The sequence below is a fragment of the Leptosomus discolor genome, chromosome 3 (assembly GCF_034619465.1).
Source record: "Leptosomus discolor isolate bLepDis1 chromosome 3, bLepDis1.hap2, whole genome shotgun sequence".
Lineage (NCBI taxonomy): Eukaryota > Metazoa > Chordata > Aves > Leptosomiformes > Leptosomidae > Leptosomus > Leptosomus discolor.
In genome coordinates this window covers 13,333,957-13,356,612 of record NC_141393.1, presented here as the reverse complement: position 1 = coordinate 13,356,612, position 22,656 = coordinate 13,333,957, and the positions used below count along the sequence as shown (strand labels likewise).

The 22,656-nt window shown below is 38.4% G+C and overlaps 2 protein-coding genes across 4 annotated transcripts in view; both read left to right on the top strand.

Annotated features, from left to right (window-relative positions):
- The window catches only part of PPP2R5C (protein phosphatase 2 regulatory subunit B'gamma), a 79,447-nt gene extending 63,947 nt beyond the window's left edge, over window positions 1–15,500 (top strand). For all 3 annotated transcript variants that reach the window (XM_086463642.1, XM_086463644.1, XM_086463643.1), the window contains 6 exons: window positions 2,497–2,667; window positions 3,239–3,366; window positions 4,933–5,034; window positions 7,105–7,177; window positions 9,529–9,645; window positions 12,888–15,500. In XM_086463642.1, coding sequence (XP_086319768.1) covers window positions 2,497–2,667; window positions 3,239–3,366; window positions 4,933–5,034; window positions 7,105–7,177; window positions 9,529–9,645; window positions 12,888–13,019 — 723 coding nt within the window. In that variant the 3' untranslated portion in view covers window positions 13,020–15,500. The remainder of the gene's footprint in view (window positions 1–2,496; window positions 2,668–3,238; window positions 3,367–4,932; window positions 5,035–7,104; window positions 7,178–9,528; window positions 9,646–12,887) is intronic.
- A 4,968-nt stretch (window positions 15,501–20,468) lies between these two features.
- The window catches only part of DYNC1H1 (dynein cytoplasmic 1 heavy chain 1), a 44,669-nt gene continuing 42,481 nt past the window's right edge, over window positions 20,469–22,656 (top strand). Inside the window, exon 1 of the mRNA XM_086462328.1 lies at window positions 20,469–20,739. Within this exon, the coding sequence (XP_086318454.1) occupies window positions 20,469–20,739 (271 nt within the window). The remainder of the gene's footprint in view (window positions 20,740–22,656) is intronic.

The window sequence follows — 22,656 nt, the reverse complement described above, 5'->3', positions numbered from 1 at the left end:
TTCAGTTTTTCCAACAGTTGTTTAGAATGTCCACAATGTATTAAAGCAAGATTAAGAGCATACCTCTTACAAACACACCAGTTTATTCTGCTTATTTTGTTCTGGCTGACTGGATATGAGATGGTTGATCCAGAAGCATTTAGTCAGAAATTAGCTTGCCTGAACTGTGCTCTGTTGAAAGGCTGATGTTGTGATGGAACACAGATTTCTGGCACACAGAGCTACCTACTGATGCAAGCCTTTTGAGTCAGACCCTGTTTGTGTCTATCAAGTTTGGCCCATGGGCAAAACCAGACTTCCGTCTGGCTGCACATAATTGCATAGATGAATACTTCTAGTTGTCCTCAATAATATGTAGCGTTTTGCCTCGTTACACCCAGCATTAAGTAGGTAAGAACTAGTATGTTTAATCACTGTGTAACAACCAGTAAAACAATGGCTACTGGCAGAAGTGCACGTTATTGGATTATAACCATTTCCATTGTAAAATGAAAACTGGGATTCTTAAAACAAATGAAGTATGCAGGTGAGCAAGAGCTCTCTTCTACTTGGAGCTTTTAATATTTAACATAGCAAATATCAGACATTTTGTCATTTGTGCTATATGAGATCTTGAAATCTTGGCTTTCTTCCAGACATCAGCTAGGCTATGATGTGCTCCCTAGTACAAATCTGAGCTAATACACACCCAAGTCTTGTTTCCCTTTTTGATCTCAAATTAGTACATGATTACAACATTATTTAAAAACTTAGCACATGCATCACTGAAGTACTAAGTTCCCCTTCAAAAATTATGGTCATTACCAAATAAAATGCTTTGTTTCCCCTTATAATTGTCCTATGAGACTTTTTGACATCTTAATTAAAAAAATTGGCATAAATTTTCCAAACCTTCGTTGAGGTCATAGTGTCTGCTTTCATGATTAAATAATACATCTATGAAAGATGCGCTGATTTCTCACAGAGTTGTCTTGTCTGTGATGATATTAAACATTGGTTTTAAGTATAAAAACTGGACTTCTGTAAAAATGTCCTCTGTTTCAGAAAACAAAAAAAACCTGCTTTTTTTTCTCTAAATGAAAGGAAAAAAACTGAGAGAAAGGCTAGTGGATTGTAGCAGCTTTTAAACTATATAAAAAGACAAGTATAAACTATTTTAGAGGAGTTTTTTCAAGAAGTCTGTACCGTTTTGGGTTTTTTCCTCCAGTTCTACGTGTAGGACCAGACAGACACTGTCATATTTTTCTTCTTTATGTGGCTTTTTAACCACAAAACAAAAGCATTTATAAACTCACATGTTCAAGGTTGTATTAATTTCCCATCAAAAATATCTAAATTTAAGATTGAGTGCTGTGCCAGTCATTTTTAAGTATTTAACGTGGTTTAAACATCCTTTAAAGGAAAATGTCTTCCTATTTGAATATTGTTGTGCACCAAATTGACACAGATGGAAAACAGTTTTTATAGGGGAAAAAGAAATTAAAACCATTAAAATCTTACACTTTGGTTTGAAAATGGACATATTGGGGAGAATTCATCCTCCTTTCGTAACAAAAACATTGTGTCTACTTACATTTTCCTTAAATCAGAAATTGCATAAGAGTCATTATTGCTTCAGTATAACTTTATTCAAGAATCTTCAAAAATACACAATGATGTAATTGATAACTCCACTAATAAATACAATGTCTAAATATATTTGACTTCTGAACTAGTATCACTTTTCGGTCTTCTGCTTATATATTCAATAGATGACAGAGTTTCTTTTTCAATGAGACTTCAGAAACATTTCCCACAGATGTATAAACCCTTTCTGAAGAGCTGTGAGCCAGCTGGCAGGTGGCTTCCTTTTGTGTCACGTTTTTATCGATTCTTTAGTTGTCCCTCCCCTCTTCCTCACACCTATCTTTTGAGTGTTCATGGTTTGCTAGGCAAAACCTGCTTTAGCAAACTAGACGAATAGTTTATAATGATGAAGAAAGTTATAAATTGTGATTCTAGCAATACAGTCAATTAAATAAAACTCACGTGTTTGAGAGCAACATGCCTACAGTAGTCAGTCACCCGTCAATTTGGGTATTTATAGTAAACCTTTTCTTAAAAGATAATGACAGAATTTAATTTCTTGAGCTTTGGAGTATGCCTCCAAGAAATTAGAGATTGAAAGCTGCTATCACTTAAGGCGCGGATAATTTCCCCCATAGTATAGTAGCAAATTTGCACTTTGATTTGATGATAATGTTTAGGTACCAGGTTACTTGATTTTGATTGCTATTTTTGAACATGCCTTTTAGGTGTTTAACTTCGTTTTCTGAAGTGTTTTTAGATCTATTAACAGTTATTTCAGTGAACTGAACCATGTCTGTCTGCTGTCACATGGGACAAGAAATCAGAGTTTTGTGTTGTGTTTAAAATATCAGTCGTCTTAGTGAGATATAATTTAGTGCAAGGTAGTGCCAAATTATCATGAAGATTATGTTCTCTTTGTCTCTACAGGTTGTAATGGCACTGCTGAAATACTGGCCAAAGACTCACAGTCCAAAAGAAGTCATGTTTTTAAATGAACTAGAAGAAATTTTAGATGTTATTGAACCATCTGAATTTGTGAAAGTTATGGAGCCTCTTTTCAGACAGCTAGCGAAATGTGTGTCGAGTCCACACTTTCAGGTTTGTACTTACTGAATGTACAATAATACAAGAATTTTTACAAAGCAGACTTGTTAATGGCATTACCTACTATTATTCACCATAATGAATTTTATTTGTTGCAAAAGAAGTCTTCAATTCTGTGCCAAATTTTAGGGATCTAAATGTCAGCTTTATTGTTTCTTTTCAAGAGTGCTATATGTGCATTTGTATTGGGTGACTCACTTCAGCCTTATGCTTCACATAAAAGCTTAAAAGTGTGCTGTTCTCAGAAGTACCTGAACCCTTTCAGTACGTAGCGTTTGCATTTCACTGCTTGTAATAGCATTCTAGAAATAATCTTTCTTTAAAAAAAGATTTCTTTGCTTGAATTTCAGAGTTCATAGGTTATATTTTGAATTATGTCCCTATCAAGGAAAAGGCAATTTTTTCTTCTCTTTTTCCATCAGCTCCATGACTCCTGTTTGCACTAGAAAAATCCTAATCTAAACTGCGACTTTTCTTACCTTTCCCTTGTATTTGTCAAATATTTCGTTTATTTGCTCTTTAAGAGATTGTCTGAAGAAGTGTTCCTTTTTTCGTGTTTTCTTAGGTTGCAGAGCGAGCATTATACTACTGGAATAACGAATATATTATGAGTTTAATTAGTGATAATGCAGCAAAGATATTACCCATCATGTTTCCGTCCTTGTACCGGAACTCAAAGACGCATTGGAACAAGTAAGAAACACTTGTACAAATAAAATTCTGCTACTTCACTTATGCCTAGTTTTAGGCTTAAAAGTAGTTCGGATCTTTGAGTTGCTACTTTTAATAGTGTGTTGAGCTGTTTATTCTATGACATTAAAGTTGCTGGATAAGGAGACTAATGTCATCAAAATTTTTAGGAAATATTAAGAATTCAGGAAGATAGTTTTTCCTTTTTTCATTAAACAAGAAACAGTGTTTTAGTGCATCTAATCCATGACACGTTTGTATTAATGTGAAGCAAATTTTGCATTAATCTCTAGTTCAGATACTTCTAAAGACTAACTTTGTCTGCTCTCTAACCTCTTTGCTGATTTGCATTTCTTCTGCATTCTAGTGAAGTATGTTGTAGATCAGGCCATTTTTTCCTTTTTTTTTCTTTTTTTTTTTTCCTTTTTGTTTATTGTTTTCTCTTCTTTCTCAATTGACTATTTTCACTTTTTTCCCCACAATAACATAGTACTTATGCATGAAAACAGTTCTGGTCAGCTCCTTTCTGCAGCTGTTCCATTGTAAAGAGCCTCTTTGTTTGAGCTATTGTGCAACTGCTGGGATGTATCACAGTCTAGGCTGGCCATGAATTGAGGACTGCTGATGGGCTGGCCAAGAATGAGTAATCAATCTGCCACTAAACACAGGAAAAGAAATGGAAGATAAAGCAATGTTAAAGTGATTGGTCACTGTCACTGGGTGTAAGCAGTGACAAATAATGTACTCATTAATGAAATTCTGATTCAGTGATGCAATTGTACATAGTACACGTGGATTGCTGTTGGTTGTTTTTCTGGCTTTCATGGCAAAGGCCATGCATTCACTTTATTCTGAGCAGAAGCCATGCTACCCAGTACAGCTGCACTCTTGCTTGTAACTCACATGTATGATACAAAGTAATCATTTAACTGATTGCTTTTTGGATTCAATGATCAGCGATAGATTACAGACTGGAACTGTAAATTACTGTGTAAAAGTGCTTCATGAAGCAGATTATTTTAAACTTTTCAGTTGTTTTCTACTTCACTTTTCTAACAGTTTCTAAAGAGTCTTGGCATGATCGTGTTGAAGTGAGTGCTGTTGTTGTGTGGCAGTTTTCAAAATCAGTGCTGTCTTTTCTAGGCTCCTTTTAATCACTAACTTTTTTTCCTTGAATTTGTCAGTTGCCAGTAAGTTACTTATATCAAGATCTTTCATGTCATCATGCATTTTCTCTAATAACTCTGGTTTGATTAGTGTCAGCTACTAAATTTCAGAACTAGACCTGTATTGATACATGTAGTATTAAAAATGAAGTTCAAACCTGAAAAGTGTTGGTGATGAGTAGTACTATGGAGTAAGAAAACTGCATTTAAAGTTGGTAATTTTGGTACTTGTATTAGCCCTTTTGAGGGTAAACTGAAACTTCCACTAACTAGTTTTGTTTCCACTTATTCTGAAATGATGTAATTTTCCAGTTATGTAGGCTATTGGCTACTGTTGACCAGAAAAAAAATAGATTTCAAAGTTTAAAGTACTCTGAGTTTCAACCAGAAGTTTTACTTATAGGACAATACATGGCTTGATATACAATGCTCTGAAACTCTTCATGGAGATGAACCAAAAACTGTTCGATGACTGCACACAGCAATTTAAAGCAGAAAAACTGAAGTAAGTTCTCATGTCAGTGTGTCTGTCTATTCTTGAATAATTTGTCCAGAGTGCTTTAGCTCTGAAAAACTACTATATTATGTCTTTACTGAGAAGTTGCCCATTTGATTACAGTTCAGCAGTCTCAAAGTCAGCTTGGTGAAACGTCTTGTTATATGCAAACTGTAAAATTTTCTTAAGAATAGGATGCTTCATGTAGTCTTTGACCTAATACTGCTGGGGGTCAGCATCTTCCTGAAAGTTAATTTTTTGAGCCAAACTGCTAATTGTGGAGCCCAGTGTAAAAGGTCTGTTAAATGGTTTAGTTTACATCCTGTGTTTATTTTAGTATGCTTTATTTACCCAGTGTTATTTTCTTTCATGTTGTCTCTCAGTTCTTCCCAAAACACTTTTCTAGTATTTTTCAGCGTTGCGTTGTGTGTGCGCATATGTGGATGTTTTTGTAAAGATTACCTGAAATGGTTGTTACTTTACAGGGTGTTCATACATTATTTGCCAAAAGAATCCTGTTGAATTTAGTGTATTATTGTATAAGTCAGTGAACAGAGCAGGGATTCGGAAGCTAGATTTTTTCTGGTTTATGCCCAAAAATGCTGCTAACTTTCATGATCATAAAGTCACTTAATCTTCTGTTCTTCTATTTCCAATTTTGCTAAATAGACAGAATTTTTTGAATATTCAGTATATTATGAAGCTTACCAAAGTGAGATCAAGGAATCAAAAGTATTAATGGTTTGGCTTTCATTTTAGGGACTGGGGAGCATTGTTAGAATGTGGGTACTGAAAATACCTGCATTTGACTTTCATTTTTAATTTCAAAGTGAACAAGGATTCCTTCAAGTAGTGGTTCACATTATACAGCTATTTTAAACCAGTATACTGGAAGTAGTACAAATTCTTAATGTAGATTGATTTGACCAAGTTTAGAAGTTCCTTGTTACAATTTAAGTAGAAATGAGCTTGTAGTATAACAAGATATTTTTAAGATGTATGTGTATGTGTGTGTTCGTAGTTAACAAAATGTGAACACTTGCTTTTGACAAAAGACTATGTAGGGGTCTCTTCCCTCACAGCAAATAAGTAGAATCCCTTTTAAATGGGAAAGCAATCTTTTCTTCTCTGTTTTGGTGTTGGGGTTTTTTGGGGCGGTGGCATGTTGGGTTGAGTAGCCTTTTGAGTGTGATCTAAGGCAAGCAGAGTGCCGAGTGACATCTAACAAAACAAAAACAGGAAAAAAAAAATCCCCCACCACACAAGAACTTAAAAGGGAGTGGTTAAAGAGTTCTTCTCCCCCAGCCCAAGCTTAACTTGGAAGTTGGAGGCAAATTGTGTATGTGCTTGAACATAAGCACTTTTAGGATTCTTTTAAACTCTACCACCTTTCAAAGACAGGTGTTCATTCTAGTCTCTGCAATAAGTTCTTCATCTGTAAGAAAGAAAGGAAAGTCCTGTGTTTTACCATTTTTAATAGGCCTTTCCTACTTCAATTTAAAAAAGAAAAAGCATCCCATGTCATGCCTCTTGGCTTGTGACTCCCTCGAATGAGTGTGGTTTTGTCGTGTACTTCTCTGTTAGTGTTCAACTCAAAATATCCCTGTACCTTTGCCTGTGAACTATTATCTGAAGCCATTGGGCTGACAGTAAGAATCTCTGCACTTTTTTATGGTCAGATATTAGTTTCTTCTGTTTCAATATAGAATTCAAATATTATAAAGTTAAAACACAACACACCCTTTCAACATAGATCAGGACTTCCTTCTGTTTAATTTTAACTCTTTTAACGATGTACAGTTGTTAAACTGGTATCAATCAGTTTGTTGCTTTCATGAGAAAATGTGATTTTCCCTTTTAATGTTGCTTTGCGATCATGGGGTATTGATAAGGTGCAAATTACCCTGTCAAAAGTAAGTGATATTTTGGGCAGTAGGCTGAAACAGGCATAGCTAAATGATTTATTCTGTTGAATTTTTCTAGCGAATGTCTTCATGTTTAAGAAAGTATACGAGTTGCGATGCAAGATTCACCAAGCTTCTTTTACCATACCTGCTTCTGATTTTTTTTTTTTTCCAGAGAGAAGCTAAAATTGAAGGAACGGGAAGAAGCATGGGTTAAAATAGAAAATCTAGCCAAATCAAATCCCCAGGTATTTAGAAAAGATTAACCTGTTTGTGCTTAAATATTTTAGTTTTGTTAAATATCAGTGGGGGAAGCAGGTCTGACTGATCATGGAAATAAAGCAATTTCACTAACTGTATTATGAAAGATACACAATAAAAGTACTTTTAAAATTTGTAACCTTTCTCTTGTGCAAGCAATTATTTTTTTAAAAAAAAAGTTTCTGGAAAATATATATGAAGTACTTTTTCCTTTTCTTATAATAGGAGATATATACTGTATTGCGGTTTGAAAAGTTATTGTGCAAAATTATGGAAAATATAGAGATGCCATAATTGGTTTCTCTTGAAAAGCTGTTTCAAACAATATATTACAAAAGAGATCTTTCTGCAAACTGTGAGTTATGACTGGTCCGTTTTCCTCTGTGTCACATGGATTAAAGTAATATTGTACATTCTTGTCTGCTGCATTTGTTCTCATACTTGCATTGGGCTGGTCTTCTGGTGAACCTGCACCTCAGGTTCTTAGTAAAAGGAAAACATCCTATCAGGCATTGGTGTAACTAAAATTTTGATAAAGAAACAAAGGTCCTTTAGACTATTATATTTTGAAATTATGGGAGAAGGGGATGGTTTGGCTTGTTCCCACCCCCCCACCCCCCCCACCCCCTCCCCTCGTTACTTAATTTGCTTGGAGAATACTGCCCGTTTTCCTTTATCTCAGTGATACTGATTGCTGCTGTGGGCAAAAAAAACCCAGATATTTTGATTACTTTAGAGACAGAATTTTGTGATACTGCAGCAAGAAACTTACGGTACTGTATCTTTCCAACATCATCTAGCTGAGTTTAAAGTGGTGGAAGATGGAGTGATGGTACACTTATAAAGAGAAGAGGGACACTATGATCTCAGTGCTTTATTAAAACAGGAAGTATGGGGTAGTCTTTTTTTCTGAGGAGGAATTTCATAAGTAGTTTTTTCCTGTTGTGGCGTTTCTCAGGGAACAATTACTAAACTGCTCGAATAAAAATTGTGAAAATTAAACAAAATGTCGGTTGACAACAGATCAGTTAAATTAAGCAAAAAATCACCATTCGTATGAAATCAGCAATTGACTTTCAGTGGCAAAACATTCCTCTAATCAGATAATCCATACAAAAGCCTTGCTTGAAGAGTACTTGATATATATATGGTCATTTGCTATCACAAATGATCAGCTATTGCATGCCTGGCTAAATAAGGGGATTGACTTGTAGTAGTAAAATTTAGAGTTCTACAGTGTAAATTCCTTTTCTTCCCAAGTATTTTTTTGTAACTGTGTATATTTTCTGAAACTGGTCAATACAACCTGTATACAATATGTTCTGCATAGTATGTGTAAGGAGAGCTAATAATTGGAAGCAATTTAAAATAAGAATTATTAATTTGAACTCAGTGCTCCACTGAATTGGCATAAGGATATAAATGCTTTTAGCACACTCTATAATGGGTTTTCAAGAGGGTTTTTTCCCCCCCCTAGAATTTCTATTAACTTTTTAATTTGTCTAATTACTGACAATTTCTCTTGTTCAGAGCTACTCCTGACTCGGCATGACACAAGAATATATTTTGAGATTTTAGGTCATTATCATTATATCCTTGCTGTCAGGTTTTTTCCTATTTTGTCTCATCTGCATTAAGGTAGTGGCACACTCAGATACTAAAACATTTATGAGGAAAAACGGGTGAAAAAGTGTATGTGTGTTCATAAGTGAGTTTTGATTTCAAGACCACATACACCTCATCTGAATTAAAATAGAATTTAAAATATTGATATTGTACAGTAAGCTTTAGCTACTATGCAAGTACTTTTACAAGATTTTTTTTTTTCATTCCCAAAATGCTTTTATGGCTGTTTTACTTTGTCAAGGCAGAAAAGTTTAATATTTTGGTTTGAAATTATTTTAAATGTATATTAACTGTATTTGGCCTTTTAACAATGTATTTTCTCTTCCAACACAAAATTGCACCAGAAAGTAGAATAATTGCATTTGGGTTGCTACACTGTTCATGGATCACTAGACAGTGTATTAGTAAGGTTTCAGATAAATGATTGCCAAATTAGACATTGAATACTGGCAAAATCTGAATATTTTAAAATTCATGTCTCATATAATCAAAGTGTATTTTTTGTATTCTGACTGTATTTTTCAACAGGACACTTCTGCCAAGTGAAAAGTATTGGAGTTCCATTTTAAAATTTATTACTTGGTGCCTGGAAGCATAAGATACTGAAGCTAATCTCGAATAACTAATAGTATCATTTAAATGCTCAAATACACTCTTAGTGTTTAGGTATTACTACTAAGAATGATTATTTTAACACGTTGCATTTTATTAGTACCCGACGTATAGTGACACGAGTTTGCTGAACAGTCCTGTTGCAATGGAAACAGATGGGCCTTTAATTGAAGATTTGCAGATGCTGAAAAAGACAGTTAAAGAGGAGGCTTGTCAGGTAAAGCCATGTGAAAATAAGAAAGTACTCTAAATTATGAATTTATTTTTTTAGTGACTGTTAATCATAGATATAAACTTGGGACTGGGGTTATGTTTTCAGCCCTGTAACCATTTACTGTAGAGTAATAAACTTTGTTAGAGCTGCTACTTTTTAAGTGATACTGTAGCAGCTAGGAATACGGTGTTATATTTCTAATGCCTGTGAATGTGCTGTATGGTCTCTTTTGACACTTCTACAGACACTTTTGTTTTCTTTTCACTTAGAAATAGCTTTTTCTGTCATGATGGGAACAATGATTATGCTTTAAGGATAGTTAAAAATACAGCTAAAATCTACCATATTGTGTTCTCCTCTATATATAAAAGTTTTTGGTTTTCATAAGTAAAATTGGTGTAAAATATAGTCAGATTCTAGTCATAACATTTTTGTTTGTTTGTTATTCAGAGCCTTAGTGGCTAAAGCTGTTTCAAAAAAATGTGTAAAGTGTGCATTTGTCTTGCCCACTTATGGGTCGTCTTCCTCAGTCCACCATCTGTCATGTTCTATTACCTGCTACAGGGCAAGGACTCTCAAGGTCATTTCAGTCTTTTTGTCTTTAGCTAATGCTTCGTAATCTTCAGGTGTTTTTAATTTAACTTCAGTTAAGGGGAACTAGAATCCTTACATTCAAACTAAAGATTTAAACTTGGAGTTGATGGCAAAAGGAGAGGTGTCAGCGAGCTTTGCAGTATCACTAAGTTGTCTGGTAGGAATGTCAGTAACATGAATATCTCTAAATCCAGCAAACTTTAAGACCAGAGAAATGATCTGGAGCTGGAAAAACTGGTTGAGATCGGAGATAAAGTCTGTTAATTAGAGCCAATGTATCAAACAAGAAAGCTAATAAAAATAAGCATATGGTCAACCTAACCTCCTACATTACTTTCTTGAAATTCCAGTGTCATTATCCTGCAAGATTATATTTTATTTATTATTTGTACCATGGCATTTTGGGTGAAGGTTGAAATCAAAAGAAATGCTGGAATGCCTCCAAGACATGCTCTGTGATTGCTGTTTTTCAAACACCTCGCTCTGGAGGGGAACCCTATGCATTACATGTAAATCCTGGTGTCTGAGTTACATGCCTACCTGGGGCAATGAATGAGGGTAGCATTCCCATGAATGAAAATGCTGGTTAGAGCTAGTCAGCGAGGAACACTGAGCTTATTATTAAAGTTTCTAAACCTCTGCCTTTCTTCAGACCTTGGATAGCTTAGCCAGGCCCATGTGGTAGGGAGAGGGGCCTCCTCTCACTAGCTCCAGAGCCTAGAAGCAGTTGTAGAGGAGAAAGGTGCATACAAGATTATTTAAAAAAAACAAGTACTGCTTAATCTTGTGTTGATGGCAGTGTCTGTCTTTTACTGTGCTATTTCCTAGCGCATAATGATTTTCTCAGTATTTGAGACCTTGGTTCACTTTCTATCCTGGCCAGAGGGATTAAAACTCATACCTCCTAACTCCGAGTGCTCTAACATTAGTTCTAGAAGAAAAGCAGTCAAAGTGTGACTATATAGTAGTTGGGACAAGCAGTTAAGAACAAAGTTCCCAGTCCCAGCTTCTGGAAGTGTTTGGGGATTTGGGCCAGTATTATACAACATAACATGTGCAGACAGTAATGGCAGCCCAAACTAAAACCAAGGACTCTACCTAGGTCTTACCTTTTCTACAAACAATTCGACTTAAAGAGCTATAATGTTGCGGTTATATATATATACAGCTTCATTGATACTGTTCCAGCTGGAAAACGAGTGCATCACATTCCTATGGATGAGCTTGATTTCCACACCACACACCCCCGGCCCCAGTTGTTGGAAGGGATGGGTATTTAAAAAGTGACGCTAACAGAAAAGCAACAAATTGTAAACTAAATAAAATTCTGAAACTTGGGTTGGAACTGTTCAAGCAGTCTTTAGCTATCTCTGCAAGTGCATGCTTTCCTGCTTTTCCTTGCTCAGAAAGTGTGCAAGAAGTAAATGAGATGATTAGAAGGTTATTTGCCTGTTTTTCAAAGACAAAGATCCTGTCCTAGCAGAGCTAATAGAACAGTTTGAAACAGGAATTCTTGTTATTAGAAAAACTTACAGAAATTTGTGAGAAGTATAAAGCTTGCAAGAGGAGTGATAAGTCTGGGTCACCAGGCAGCAGAAGGATTGATTAAGGATTAGGGTATTACAGAAAGCAAACTGGATTACATTCTTGCATCAGTCTTTCAGAGGACACTGGAAAGACAGTTATGTATCCTTTGCTGAATACCATCAAAAATTGATGCTAAAACAAGAGGTATTACAGTTATCAGGGTTTTTTTTTTAAAAAAAAAAAAAAAAAGGCAAGTCAGAAGGACAGCTTAGTTTAGTTTTTGAAGTAAAACTTCGGAAGTGAGGAACTGTGTAAAGATCTATACAGTTTCAGTGAGAGTAAGGTTTATGCCAGAGGTTGGCAGTGTAGCGGACTGTCCATACCGAAGAGGTGATGGAATGACTGAGGAAAGTAGACAGGAATTTTCTGTACCAGACTGTGTGAGCATTTTTAGTGAATACTCTTTGCTACAATAAAAAAGACCACCATGACTTACTAACTTTTTGCACATTCTAGTAAATCAATAGCTAATAAAAGGTAATCAGTTTTTGTAAGGACTTCTTTTATAGAAGAACATGAATCAACATCATTGATTGAACAGGCAAATTATAGTAGGTGAGACAGACATGGGAAGTATATAGAGACACCATTATATTGTTTAAAGATACTTTGATAGGAATGCTGTCTAGTTTTGAGAGCGCATCGGTAAAATGATACAGTAGAACCTTAGATTTTGAGATATGTGAATAGTGCAAGTAATTAGAAGAATGGAAAAAATTAAAATCATTTATCTTACATGTAGAGACATACAAAATAATAAGTGAAAAGATAGGTGATAATTTTATTTTTAAAAATGTTATCAACTGATACTCATGGTAGTAATGTTATGATTGCTAATAGCTTAGAATTTGTTCAGTTTTTTTCTAATTTTTCTTGGCAGAAAAAGGGTTTCAAGACTTGAAACTGCAGAGCTGGTGAAGTAAAGAGGAGAATGTATTAACTTTTTCCTATATTTTTTTTATTTCTTTTCCTATAAGCGAACATACAGATGTGCAAGAAATGTTTTTAAGTAATTGTTCAGTAATTAATATTTTTGGCCAACTTTGTTCTATCTTTTATTTCAGGCACAGAAAGATCAGAAAAAAGATCGTCCTCTTGTGCGACGCAAGTCAGAACTGCCTCAGGATATCTATACCATGAAAGCCTTGGAATCACATTGCAGAGCTGATGAATTAATATCACATGATGGGCATTAAACTATTACAGTGAAATATTATTTTGGAAGAAAAGATTTTTTTTCTGGACTCAGTTCTACAGTAGAACTTACTTTTTGTGCCATACCAATCAGTTACACACAAAGTCAAAGCTTTCTTCAACCCAGTTCTGTAGGCAATAACTTAGAGTATGCAGCTCAAGATTAGTAGTTCAAACAATGGTAAATTACCCAATTCCATATGCAGAATGTTGGGTTGACTATAATCAAGTGGACGCAATTTCCTGGAGGTGTTACCATGGTACCAGCTAGCTGATAACGTGCAGTTTTTATAGTCATATTTGAGAAACGCATTCTATACGCTCTTTCCGGCTAAGTGAATGACCAATAGTTGGTACTAATGAGAAATTAATGTTTTCAAAATTAAAATTATTTCAAATTTAAGTATTAAACTTTTTCTACGATTTCTCAACTTCACAGTTGTTTCGACATTATTGCTGTCTTGTAATATACCAGCAGTTTTGAAAATACACAGTTATTCTTTCGTATTATAAAACATGGCTTACAAACTGGTGATTTTCATGACAATCCTCAATCATCATTCCTTTCTAAGAATTCTGTAAATTTATTTCTCCTTTACTTAGGATAAAGATATATATCTATATATACCATGTCCTAATACTTTATGTATATTTAAAGCCATATTTTCCAGTCTTTAGTGTATAATACGGCACCAGTATTCCAGGTGTGAACTGGTAGAAGAATTTTTCCTAAAATGAAAATTTGTTTACTATGACTGGGAATAGACTGAATATAAAATATCATTTTAAGTTTTTTCAGGTCAATAAAATACTCTTTCACTGTTTTCTCCCTTATCTGAGCTTTTAATACTCAGCATTTTTCTTGGGCTCTAGGAGTTCAATATTCTGTGGCAGATACTACGCGTGATTTCAGTTGCATCAGTTTTTATCTGAAAGACGATCATGACCTTTCAGGAAACACAACATCACAAGCTTATTAAAATAAGAAAAAGAACAGACCCTTGAAATGCGTTCTGTTTCATTTTAAATGAGTCTAAGAGCTGAGGAGATAGTGACCATAATTTTACCGTGAAAATATTTTTTGTTGTTGTTGTAAAGAGCACATGTGCTGCAAATACACCTCACAAGTGAACTGAAAATGCATCTGAGTTGCTGATGATCTTCAAATGCTGCTATATATTCCACAAGATTACTTGCATGTAATGAGCTTTTTGTTGTAGATGGAAAAGCACGGGAGGAAAATCTCTTTAAAAATATAGTGCTTTGTCTTCGATATTTGATTTCTCTCAGGGTGGCCAGTATTTTGACTTACTTATCCTGCTTACAAGCTGTTTGAAATGTGTTCTGCTATTCTAAATGGGTGATTAGTTTCTTTTGTCTCTGGCAGTAACATGATATAACTTAATGTTTAATGTCTTGATGCATAAAGAGATAAAAACGTGGCTTCTTTAAAAGTAGTTTTGTTTTACTTTATAAGGAAGTATAAGGTCTCCTGCATCCATTAAAAAAAAAAGTTGCGCAAAGCAGACGTTCATAGTAACCTTGTGCAGATGTAGTGCCTGCTGTTCGTTGGTTGCATTTAACATTCAATTTCCAATATTTGTTACGTTGTCTATTGGAAGAAAATTGTGGGTGGTAAATATTGGCTTGCAACAACAAAATTTAAAGACCAACCCAACCTTTAAGTGGAATGTCCACTGTGTCTGAAAACGTTTCCTGTAAAACTTGAAAAGGATATGCTTTACCATTAGGATAAACTATGTTAAAACAGTTTAAAGATGCCTTCTCCTTTTGAGGGAAAAAGGGTGCTTTTTTAATTGTGTAAAGCAATGTCTGTGTATTTTGATATACCATTGTTTGAACTTCCATCTTTAGCTGGTAGATTATCAGTTACCTTTGATTTTGGGTGTTCAGTATGTTTGTGCAAGAGGTTGCTGAAAGGAATTATTCTTCTGTTACCCAAGGAAAAAAAAACAACCTGTATATCAATGTTTGATTGTGTGATGCTCAACGTATAAGAACATCTTTCACTGTCTAGATTTTATTTTTGTCCTTTATTGAAGATAAACACTCACCAAAAGGGAGATATGGTATTTTTAAAGGCTTAAAGTTCACCATAAATTCATATTGGAAGTTTTGGGCCACTGAGCATTTGCTTGGGCAATATTCCAAAATCTATCACCACTAATGGTTTAGCATGTTTATTACCAATATTTATATACTTATAAATCTATACTAAACTGTTCTAAAACTAATAAATCCGAAATGAAAAGAAAAATTGAAGTAGAATTTTGGTGACTGTTGTTCTTCGTAAAGTTCTGTGTCTGACACCTTCCCCCATTTTCCAAAATTACACCTGTACATCAGGAATGTCAAAAGTAATATTACAAGTGTCTTTTTAGTGTGGCTTTAGTATGGCTTCATTTTAATATTGTACATACATTGTACCTTGTTTTATGGTAATAATAAAAATGTAGACTTCATATTTTGTACAGAATTGTCCTATGTACAGAATAAAAAGTTCCTAGAAACAGCAAAAATTAGGTAAGTGGCACAATTATTTTTCATTAGACAATATCTGTAACATTATGCGTTAGTGGAATGTTAAGTTCAAATGTACCTACATATTTTTTAACATTTTGTAATTCAATTTTTTGTTCTGACATTGTTTCTGAAGAACTTCATACACCTGCCATTTAATATGCTTTTATCTAATTTTCAAACTTTAAAAAAATAATGGTGTATTATATGGACAAATAAAGAACATGTGAATTTTACTTGCTCATCATGAAACTAAATTTAGCATAGGGTGTTTGGGGGTGTGTTCAGATTATTGTTGCAGAATCAGATGTACAAATTAAAATAACTTCATAAAGTTCACAAAGGCAAAAAAAAAATACGTGGGAGGGCCATTAATTAAAAAAATGGAATAACGGATATTCAGTACAAAAAGCGGACAACTTCTAGAACAACCATCTGTACCAAAAGGAGATCTCCAGTCTGCGAATATGAAAGTTGCACCTTTCCTACCATAATATTTTCCCTTGTAAGACTTCTGTATTGACAGGCTTCAAGCGAAGTAGCCATAAAAATTAGAGAGTATAGTGTGGTAGGTGATACATGGTCAGGCAGCAAGGTTGTAGGAGAAAACTTCAATCTGTAGGAGGAATTGTCTTCCCTCTGGAATCCATAAGCGTCTTCAAAAGAACTAAGGAAATTACTCACGTAATGCTGACTTTCAGTAAGTGGTGGGTTGAGGGGGAGCTGGGGTGGGGATATGAGCCTGAGATCGATACCTGACTACTGACTTGAGTTGTAAGTGAAGCCTTTGGGTGCTGAAACAAAGTTTTCTGCGTGAGCTCAGAAGTGAACTCATCGCATGCACTGCCAAGCGTAATCATGAATCAAAAACTAGATACTGAAACAACTGAGGAGTCAGTAATTCAGTTTTTACAAAATTAGGGTTAAATACCTCTCAAAAATATAATGTTTTAAAATACTGACAGTAGTGACATTTTTCTGTATAAATACCTTACTGAGCTGCAGGTGTGTTCAGGATGTGAACTTTAATCCTTTCTCTCTCAGGGGCTTTGACCAACAACTTTTTTTGGCATTTCTTGCTTGGTTTGACTCCTTAGAAGTGGAAGGGAAGGTGCAGGTGTAGCACAAATACACTTGTTCGGGGTGGTTGCTTGTTGCTTTATGGAAACTATTTTAGGACCTTACAAATGTACTTACAGGAGGTGACTGCGATTCCAGGTTATCCTGGATATCATCCTGGATCCCATTATGGACTACCCACCTAAAAGTGGAGCACTTCTGCTCCTTGAATCTTATCCTTACTGTACGTAATGATTGTGGAGACTCTGACTGTATATAGCTAATTAAGAAATGCCATTCTAATTACCATATCACTGTCTCCCTGGGTTATAGTTTCTTTCATATGATGAGACTTGGCTTGAGCTGTCTTTACCTTGTGATATAAAACTTTGATGTAGTTAAAAATTTTGTATGAAAAAATTCCCAAGGGAGAATTTACTGTGGAGCTAAAGAAGATAATACATTATTCTTTCCTCACATAGTTGAAGAGCAGCACGACTGCAGCTCGCTTTCTCTTGAACACAGTCATACTGGGACTGCATTCACTCCTGCGCAGGCAGAGGACTGCACACACAAAACGTGAAGTTTCATCAGCATTTACCCCATCATGTTGAGGAGAGAGGGCTTCCACTGTTGCTACAAGGGGAGAAGGGTATTGACATAACTGCCTCAAGATATTTCAGGCATTTTTGTGATCCAGAAGACGACACTATGAGGGTTCATGCTAGCATGAAGGTCAGGCCGTAGGAATTTTTCTAGTTCTCTAGCTGTAGAATTAAAGATGCAAGAGGATTAGAGGTGGGAAAGCAGGTGATTTGCTCTGTTGTTGCTTTGGGGTTTTTGCTTTGTTTTTGGTGTCAAATACTATGAAATTTTTATTAAATGTAGGGAAAAGGAAAAAAAAAAAAAGAATTTTTTTTCTGAAGTTTTTTTTGTAACTTATGCCTTTCTATATCTGTTGTATGGCATTTACCAGGAGCAAATCTTGTCTGTCTTGTCCAGTCCTAGTTCTCATTCTGATTCTCTGAAATACTTATTTTTAGTTAAATTATAGGGGAAATGTGTCATACTGGCCATCTTGCCTTTTGGATGGCTGATTTCAATGGGTCCTCGCATACCTGTGAGAGGGGGCAGGTTCTTTGTGTACCCAAGAAAAGGGCATTCATAAATAAGTGAAGGTAGATCAAGGCAAGCTATCTTTCACCCCGACTGAGCAGGTTAAAGCCTTTTCTCTCCATATGCTTTAACTGAACACGAGAACGTGCGCAAACAGCTAGTTTATCTTGTCTTTGCTTTGATTCCTTTAACATAATTTACGTCTTCCTCAGCCTAGCATTAAAGGAATACAAAGTGTCTTACCTACACTGGCTTTTAATTGCAAGTAGCCTGGCATTTAACTATCAGAATCCTAGACTTGTTCTTTGTACTGTAAAGTCTTGTCACACATGGAGTACTTCTGTTTTTAAAACCTACAATAAGATGAGACTTGTTGGGGGTTTTTTGACCCTACTTTCTCTGCAATTCAGCAGCAATGTATGTAAATAATTACTTGAATTCTTATTTCCTCTCTCTGTCCTGCGTTCTTCCCCTTTCTTACTTTACTTTCCTAATTTTTTTCCTAATTTTTTTTCCTGGCAGCAGGTTTACAGTAATGAAATATTGTATCTTGCTTTGTAAGCTACAAAAATTCTGTGACATTTTGGTGCAGCAGATGATGGCTGTCTTAGAATGAGCATGCTAGCACTTGGAACCACAGCTTAAGCTAACCTCCTAAGAGGTGCCAAGTTACACTGAAGAGGAATCTGAGTTGCTTAGAGTATTATCAACACCCTTTGAACAAACGTCCTGAAGGGCAGGATCTTAATTTAACCTGTGCTTTTCAGTTGCTTGGCCTGTACTGATACTTAATACGTGGATGTGAGAAGTAGGTAATTCTCCCTCCATTGGAAGGCAGGCAGGCAGGACGAGATGCAGGGTAGTCTTGGTGGAATTCAGACAGCCTGGCAAAGTTAGCTCTTTTTTTTTTTTCATATGAAATGTAATCCAAAAACATAACCTGCATGTAGAAGAATGACAGGGTGTGAGCAAACTAGACTTTGAAAAATGGAAATAGTTGAGTTTTGTATTAAATGCTCTCAGTAACTATATTCTGTAAATAGAGTATTCAGATGAGTGTCTACCAATATTTTTCTTCACCAAAAGTAAAATGTACGTTTCTAATAAGAAGGGGGGGGGGGGGGGGGTGTGCAGAAATTAAATGGGTTTGATTGATTTTCAATGAATTGCCTCTATCTGTTCTGGTACCTGTGGTTGAAACTGGATTGCTGAACAGATAGTTTTCCTTCTAGACAAGAAGTTTTGAGATTTCTGTTACTTAAGAAATGACTGGTTTTTCAAAGTTAAACCAGACTCCTAAATCCCTTAGGAGCCTGCTTGAGCATAGGCATGCTTTCTTCCCCAGTAGAAACAGAGAGGCTGGGGTGTGTGGCTAGGTGGATTCCTAGTATCCTAGCTGGACATACAGACTTTAATGCTGAGTTCGGCCTCTGTAGGGGCTTACACGTCAGGACTTTGTCAGGCAGGATAATCCTACCCCAGCTTCCTTATTTCTTGGGCAATACATCTGAACAGAGCCTGGGCCTGAGGGTCTCTATGCATTTTCCTGTGTATCTGCCTGAGGAAATGCATGTGGGATTTAGAGGCAGTATTGGTTTTCTTCTTTGGGCAACATCCCCTTCTCCACCTCTGTATGAACAAAAACTGGAGTTTTCAGTCTGTGGGTCACCAAAAGGCCCCAGGGTACTTTTTGGGGGTCTGTGGAGTTGCTCTAGAACTTAACTGCCACCTCCCTTCTCCCAGGCACATTCCAATACCAACCAGGACCAGGGGAAGGAGGGGACTGGTTTGGGCAAGGAGGAACAGGATTGTCCATCTTGGCAGCGGTAAGCTAAACTTATCTAATACCTTAGATCAGTTAAGCGTACACACTGGGATATGGCAGGCATGTATGCAGCAGCTGTAAAAGACCTTTAAGGATTTCTGAAAATGGAAGGAGACCCTGAAGGAACAGGCCTCTTCTCACAACTCTGCCTTCTCTGTTATGTCCTGGCACTTTTGGGAAGTGGTCTCACAAAAGACTGGGATTAATGGTGTAGGTGGGGGGTTCCTTAGACTGTAAATAGCAGGTCTAGCTGTATGAGCTAGGTGTATATAAAGCACCCAAGCTAAGAGGGGCGGGGGTTGCTCCTCGCTGAAGAGAAGCCATGTCTGATCCCTCCCCGATGGTGACAAGCTGGCCTGCTGCATTCTTCATGGAAAAATGTCCTTCGTACCCCCTGTTCTTACAGCTTCTGTGCTTATTTTTAACGTGAAATAAACCTTTTTCTTCTTTGGACAAATGAGTCCCGGTGCTGCTTTATCTCCCAGGTAGCGGGGCGGCAGTACCAGAACGCCTCTCACCCGGGCCGGGCTGCCGAGGGGCTGAGGGTGGGGGCCGGGGGCGGCGAGGCGGGGCCGTCCCTTTGTCTCGCCGTTCGGCTGCGGCGCTCTCCGTCCGCAAGAAACGACTCGAACACAACCCCCGCTAAAAAAGGGGGGCGGGGAGGCACCGCCCGTTCCCCCCCCGCCACGCCGCGGTCCCAACCCCGCCGCGCCGGCTGGCGGCTGAGGGGAGGCGGGCGGGGCCGGGCCGGGAGCCGCCCCTGGGCCGGCGGCGGAGGGCGTGGCGGACCGCCCTTCCCAGGCTCCCCCGCGGCGGCGGGGCGTCGCTGGCAGCGCGGCGGGCGGGCCAGTGCCGGGGCGGCGGCTGAGCGGGCGGAGCGCGGCGCGGCTGCCGGTGTGCCTGCCTCGGCATGTCCGACTCCGGCGGCGGTGGGGGCGGCGGCCCCGGCGGCGAGGAAGGCGGCATGGAGGTGTCGGGCTCGGCGGTGCAGAACGTGGCCGACGTGTCGGTGCTGCAGAAGCACCTGCGCAAGCTGGTGCCGCTGCTGCTGGAGGACGGCGGCGAAGCGCCGGCGGTGCTGGAGGCGGCGCTGGAGGAGAAGGGCGCCGTGGAGCATATGCGCAAGTTCCTCTCCGACCCGCAGGTCCACACGGTCCTGGTGGAGCGCTCCACCCTCAAAGGTGAGGCGAGAGCCGGGCGGGCCGCCGCGCTGTCAAAATGGCGGCGGCGCCCACCGCTGCCTGCCTGGAGCCGCCGCCCTGCCGCCGGTGGGAGGGGCGCGCCGCCGCCGCCGCCGCTATCCCCCGCCCGCCACGGGGGCTGCGGGGACTCCCCGCCTCCCGTACGGCCCCGCTCGGGGAGGTGGCGGCCCGCCGCACTGCGGGCGCCGCCCGTCTCAGGGGCGGAGAGGCGGACGGCGGCCGCGCCTTTCCGCGGGGCTCGGTGTTACGCGAGGGTGGTGGCCGCAAGGGCCTGCATCAGCGGGCGGGCCCCGCGCTGGCCGCCTCCGCCTGGCCGGGCCTCCCCCGCTGTGCTTTGTTCTCCCGGGTCGGGGGCCTGGGCAGAGGCCGCTCGGCGGTCTCGGGGCGGGCGCTGCGGCTGCAGCCCGTCCTGCTTGGAAAGGCACCGAAAGCGCTTCGTCAGTGGGCGGGAGGCGCGTCCTGCCGCAGCCTCCTTTCTGCTGGGGAAATGACCTCCTCCTTGGCGAGGCGCATAACCGGTCTGAAACAGAACGAAATAAAAGCCCACCCCAAAGCCCTTGGAGAAAAGAACAAACCAAAACCTGAATCTGCCTATAAAAAGCGTTATTCCGTGGTTGGTTAGGGAGACTCTGACGTTTCATGAATCAGGACGTAGACCTTGTAGTGTCTTCGTTCAGTGAACAAAGCCTGGTGGCCGTGCTGCTTGTAGACGGTTCTGGGAAACCTCATCAAGTGCTGCATTAAATACTGCAGCGACGTTGACACTCTGACTGGAGAAACATCTTTGTTATTTACGTGCTGCTGTTACTGACTCTGTTTATTTCGAAAATGACGTTTTGTTGTCAACAAATCTGTTGCTAAATAGGCACTTACTGTCACAGAATCCAGCCTAATGAGCAATAATAAAATACAGCTAGGCTCCATTAATAACACAGACTTTCACTGTTGAGCAAGACCTAAAGTCTGTATATGGCTACACGCCTGCCAGTCTGAGTCTGCAAAATTTTAGCATTAAACTTCTAGATCACTGCTCCTAGTGTGCTGTTGGTTCAGTCCCTGTAGGTGTATATCAGATCCTAATATAGTCATATTTCATACTGCATTATTTAACACGTCAGCAGGCGCAGTGTGAGGTACTGGATGTGTGTCCTGCAGCTGCTGTGCACTGAGGGAAACATGAAGAAGGTTCTTCTGCTCGCCGTCTGTTATTCACTGTGAATTTAAGATGTTTAAAATATCCTGGTTTTGTTTATCTTGTGCCTATTTCCGCTGATTATCCTCCTCCTTCCCCTTCCAAAGTTCAAAACTTCTTTTTCAGCAGGGTTAACAGAATTTTCTAGAGGAGGAAAAAAAGGACAACAATCTTTATAACATGATACAGTTTTTATCAAGATTTAAAGAAATTCCAGTGGATGTTAATATGCTGTGGTGATTTCTAGATTTCTCATATGTCTGGTGCATGAGGTTGGTTATCCTTAGTCTGGATTGGAAGTAATAAAAGACAGTGGTGATCAGTTAGCTCCAGGCTGGTTGCATAGTTTATATGTGTATGGTTAAAAACACTTCCTATGTCTTTTAGAAGCTAAATACTAATTTACTATGGTCAGAAGGCGTTTCCATCAATGTCTTCTGGTTTACTAGCAGTTGTCTGGGGAGAGTGGATTTTCTGATTGACAGCCAGTCTTCAAACTTAACAGATTCTGAACCTCTAGCAGCGTATTATTTTCTGTGACGCTATTAATAATGATGTTATTATTGAAACTTGTGCATGGACTAGATAGTATGAAGTAAATTATTGATCACAGAAAGCTGCTATGTGGTATCACTAGCTACACAGCCTGCCAACAGCTTTCGCCTGGGTTCCTGTAGTGTTTAGTGCAGTGTTGTTCTGTGACC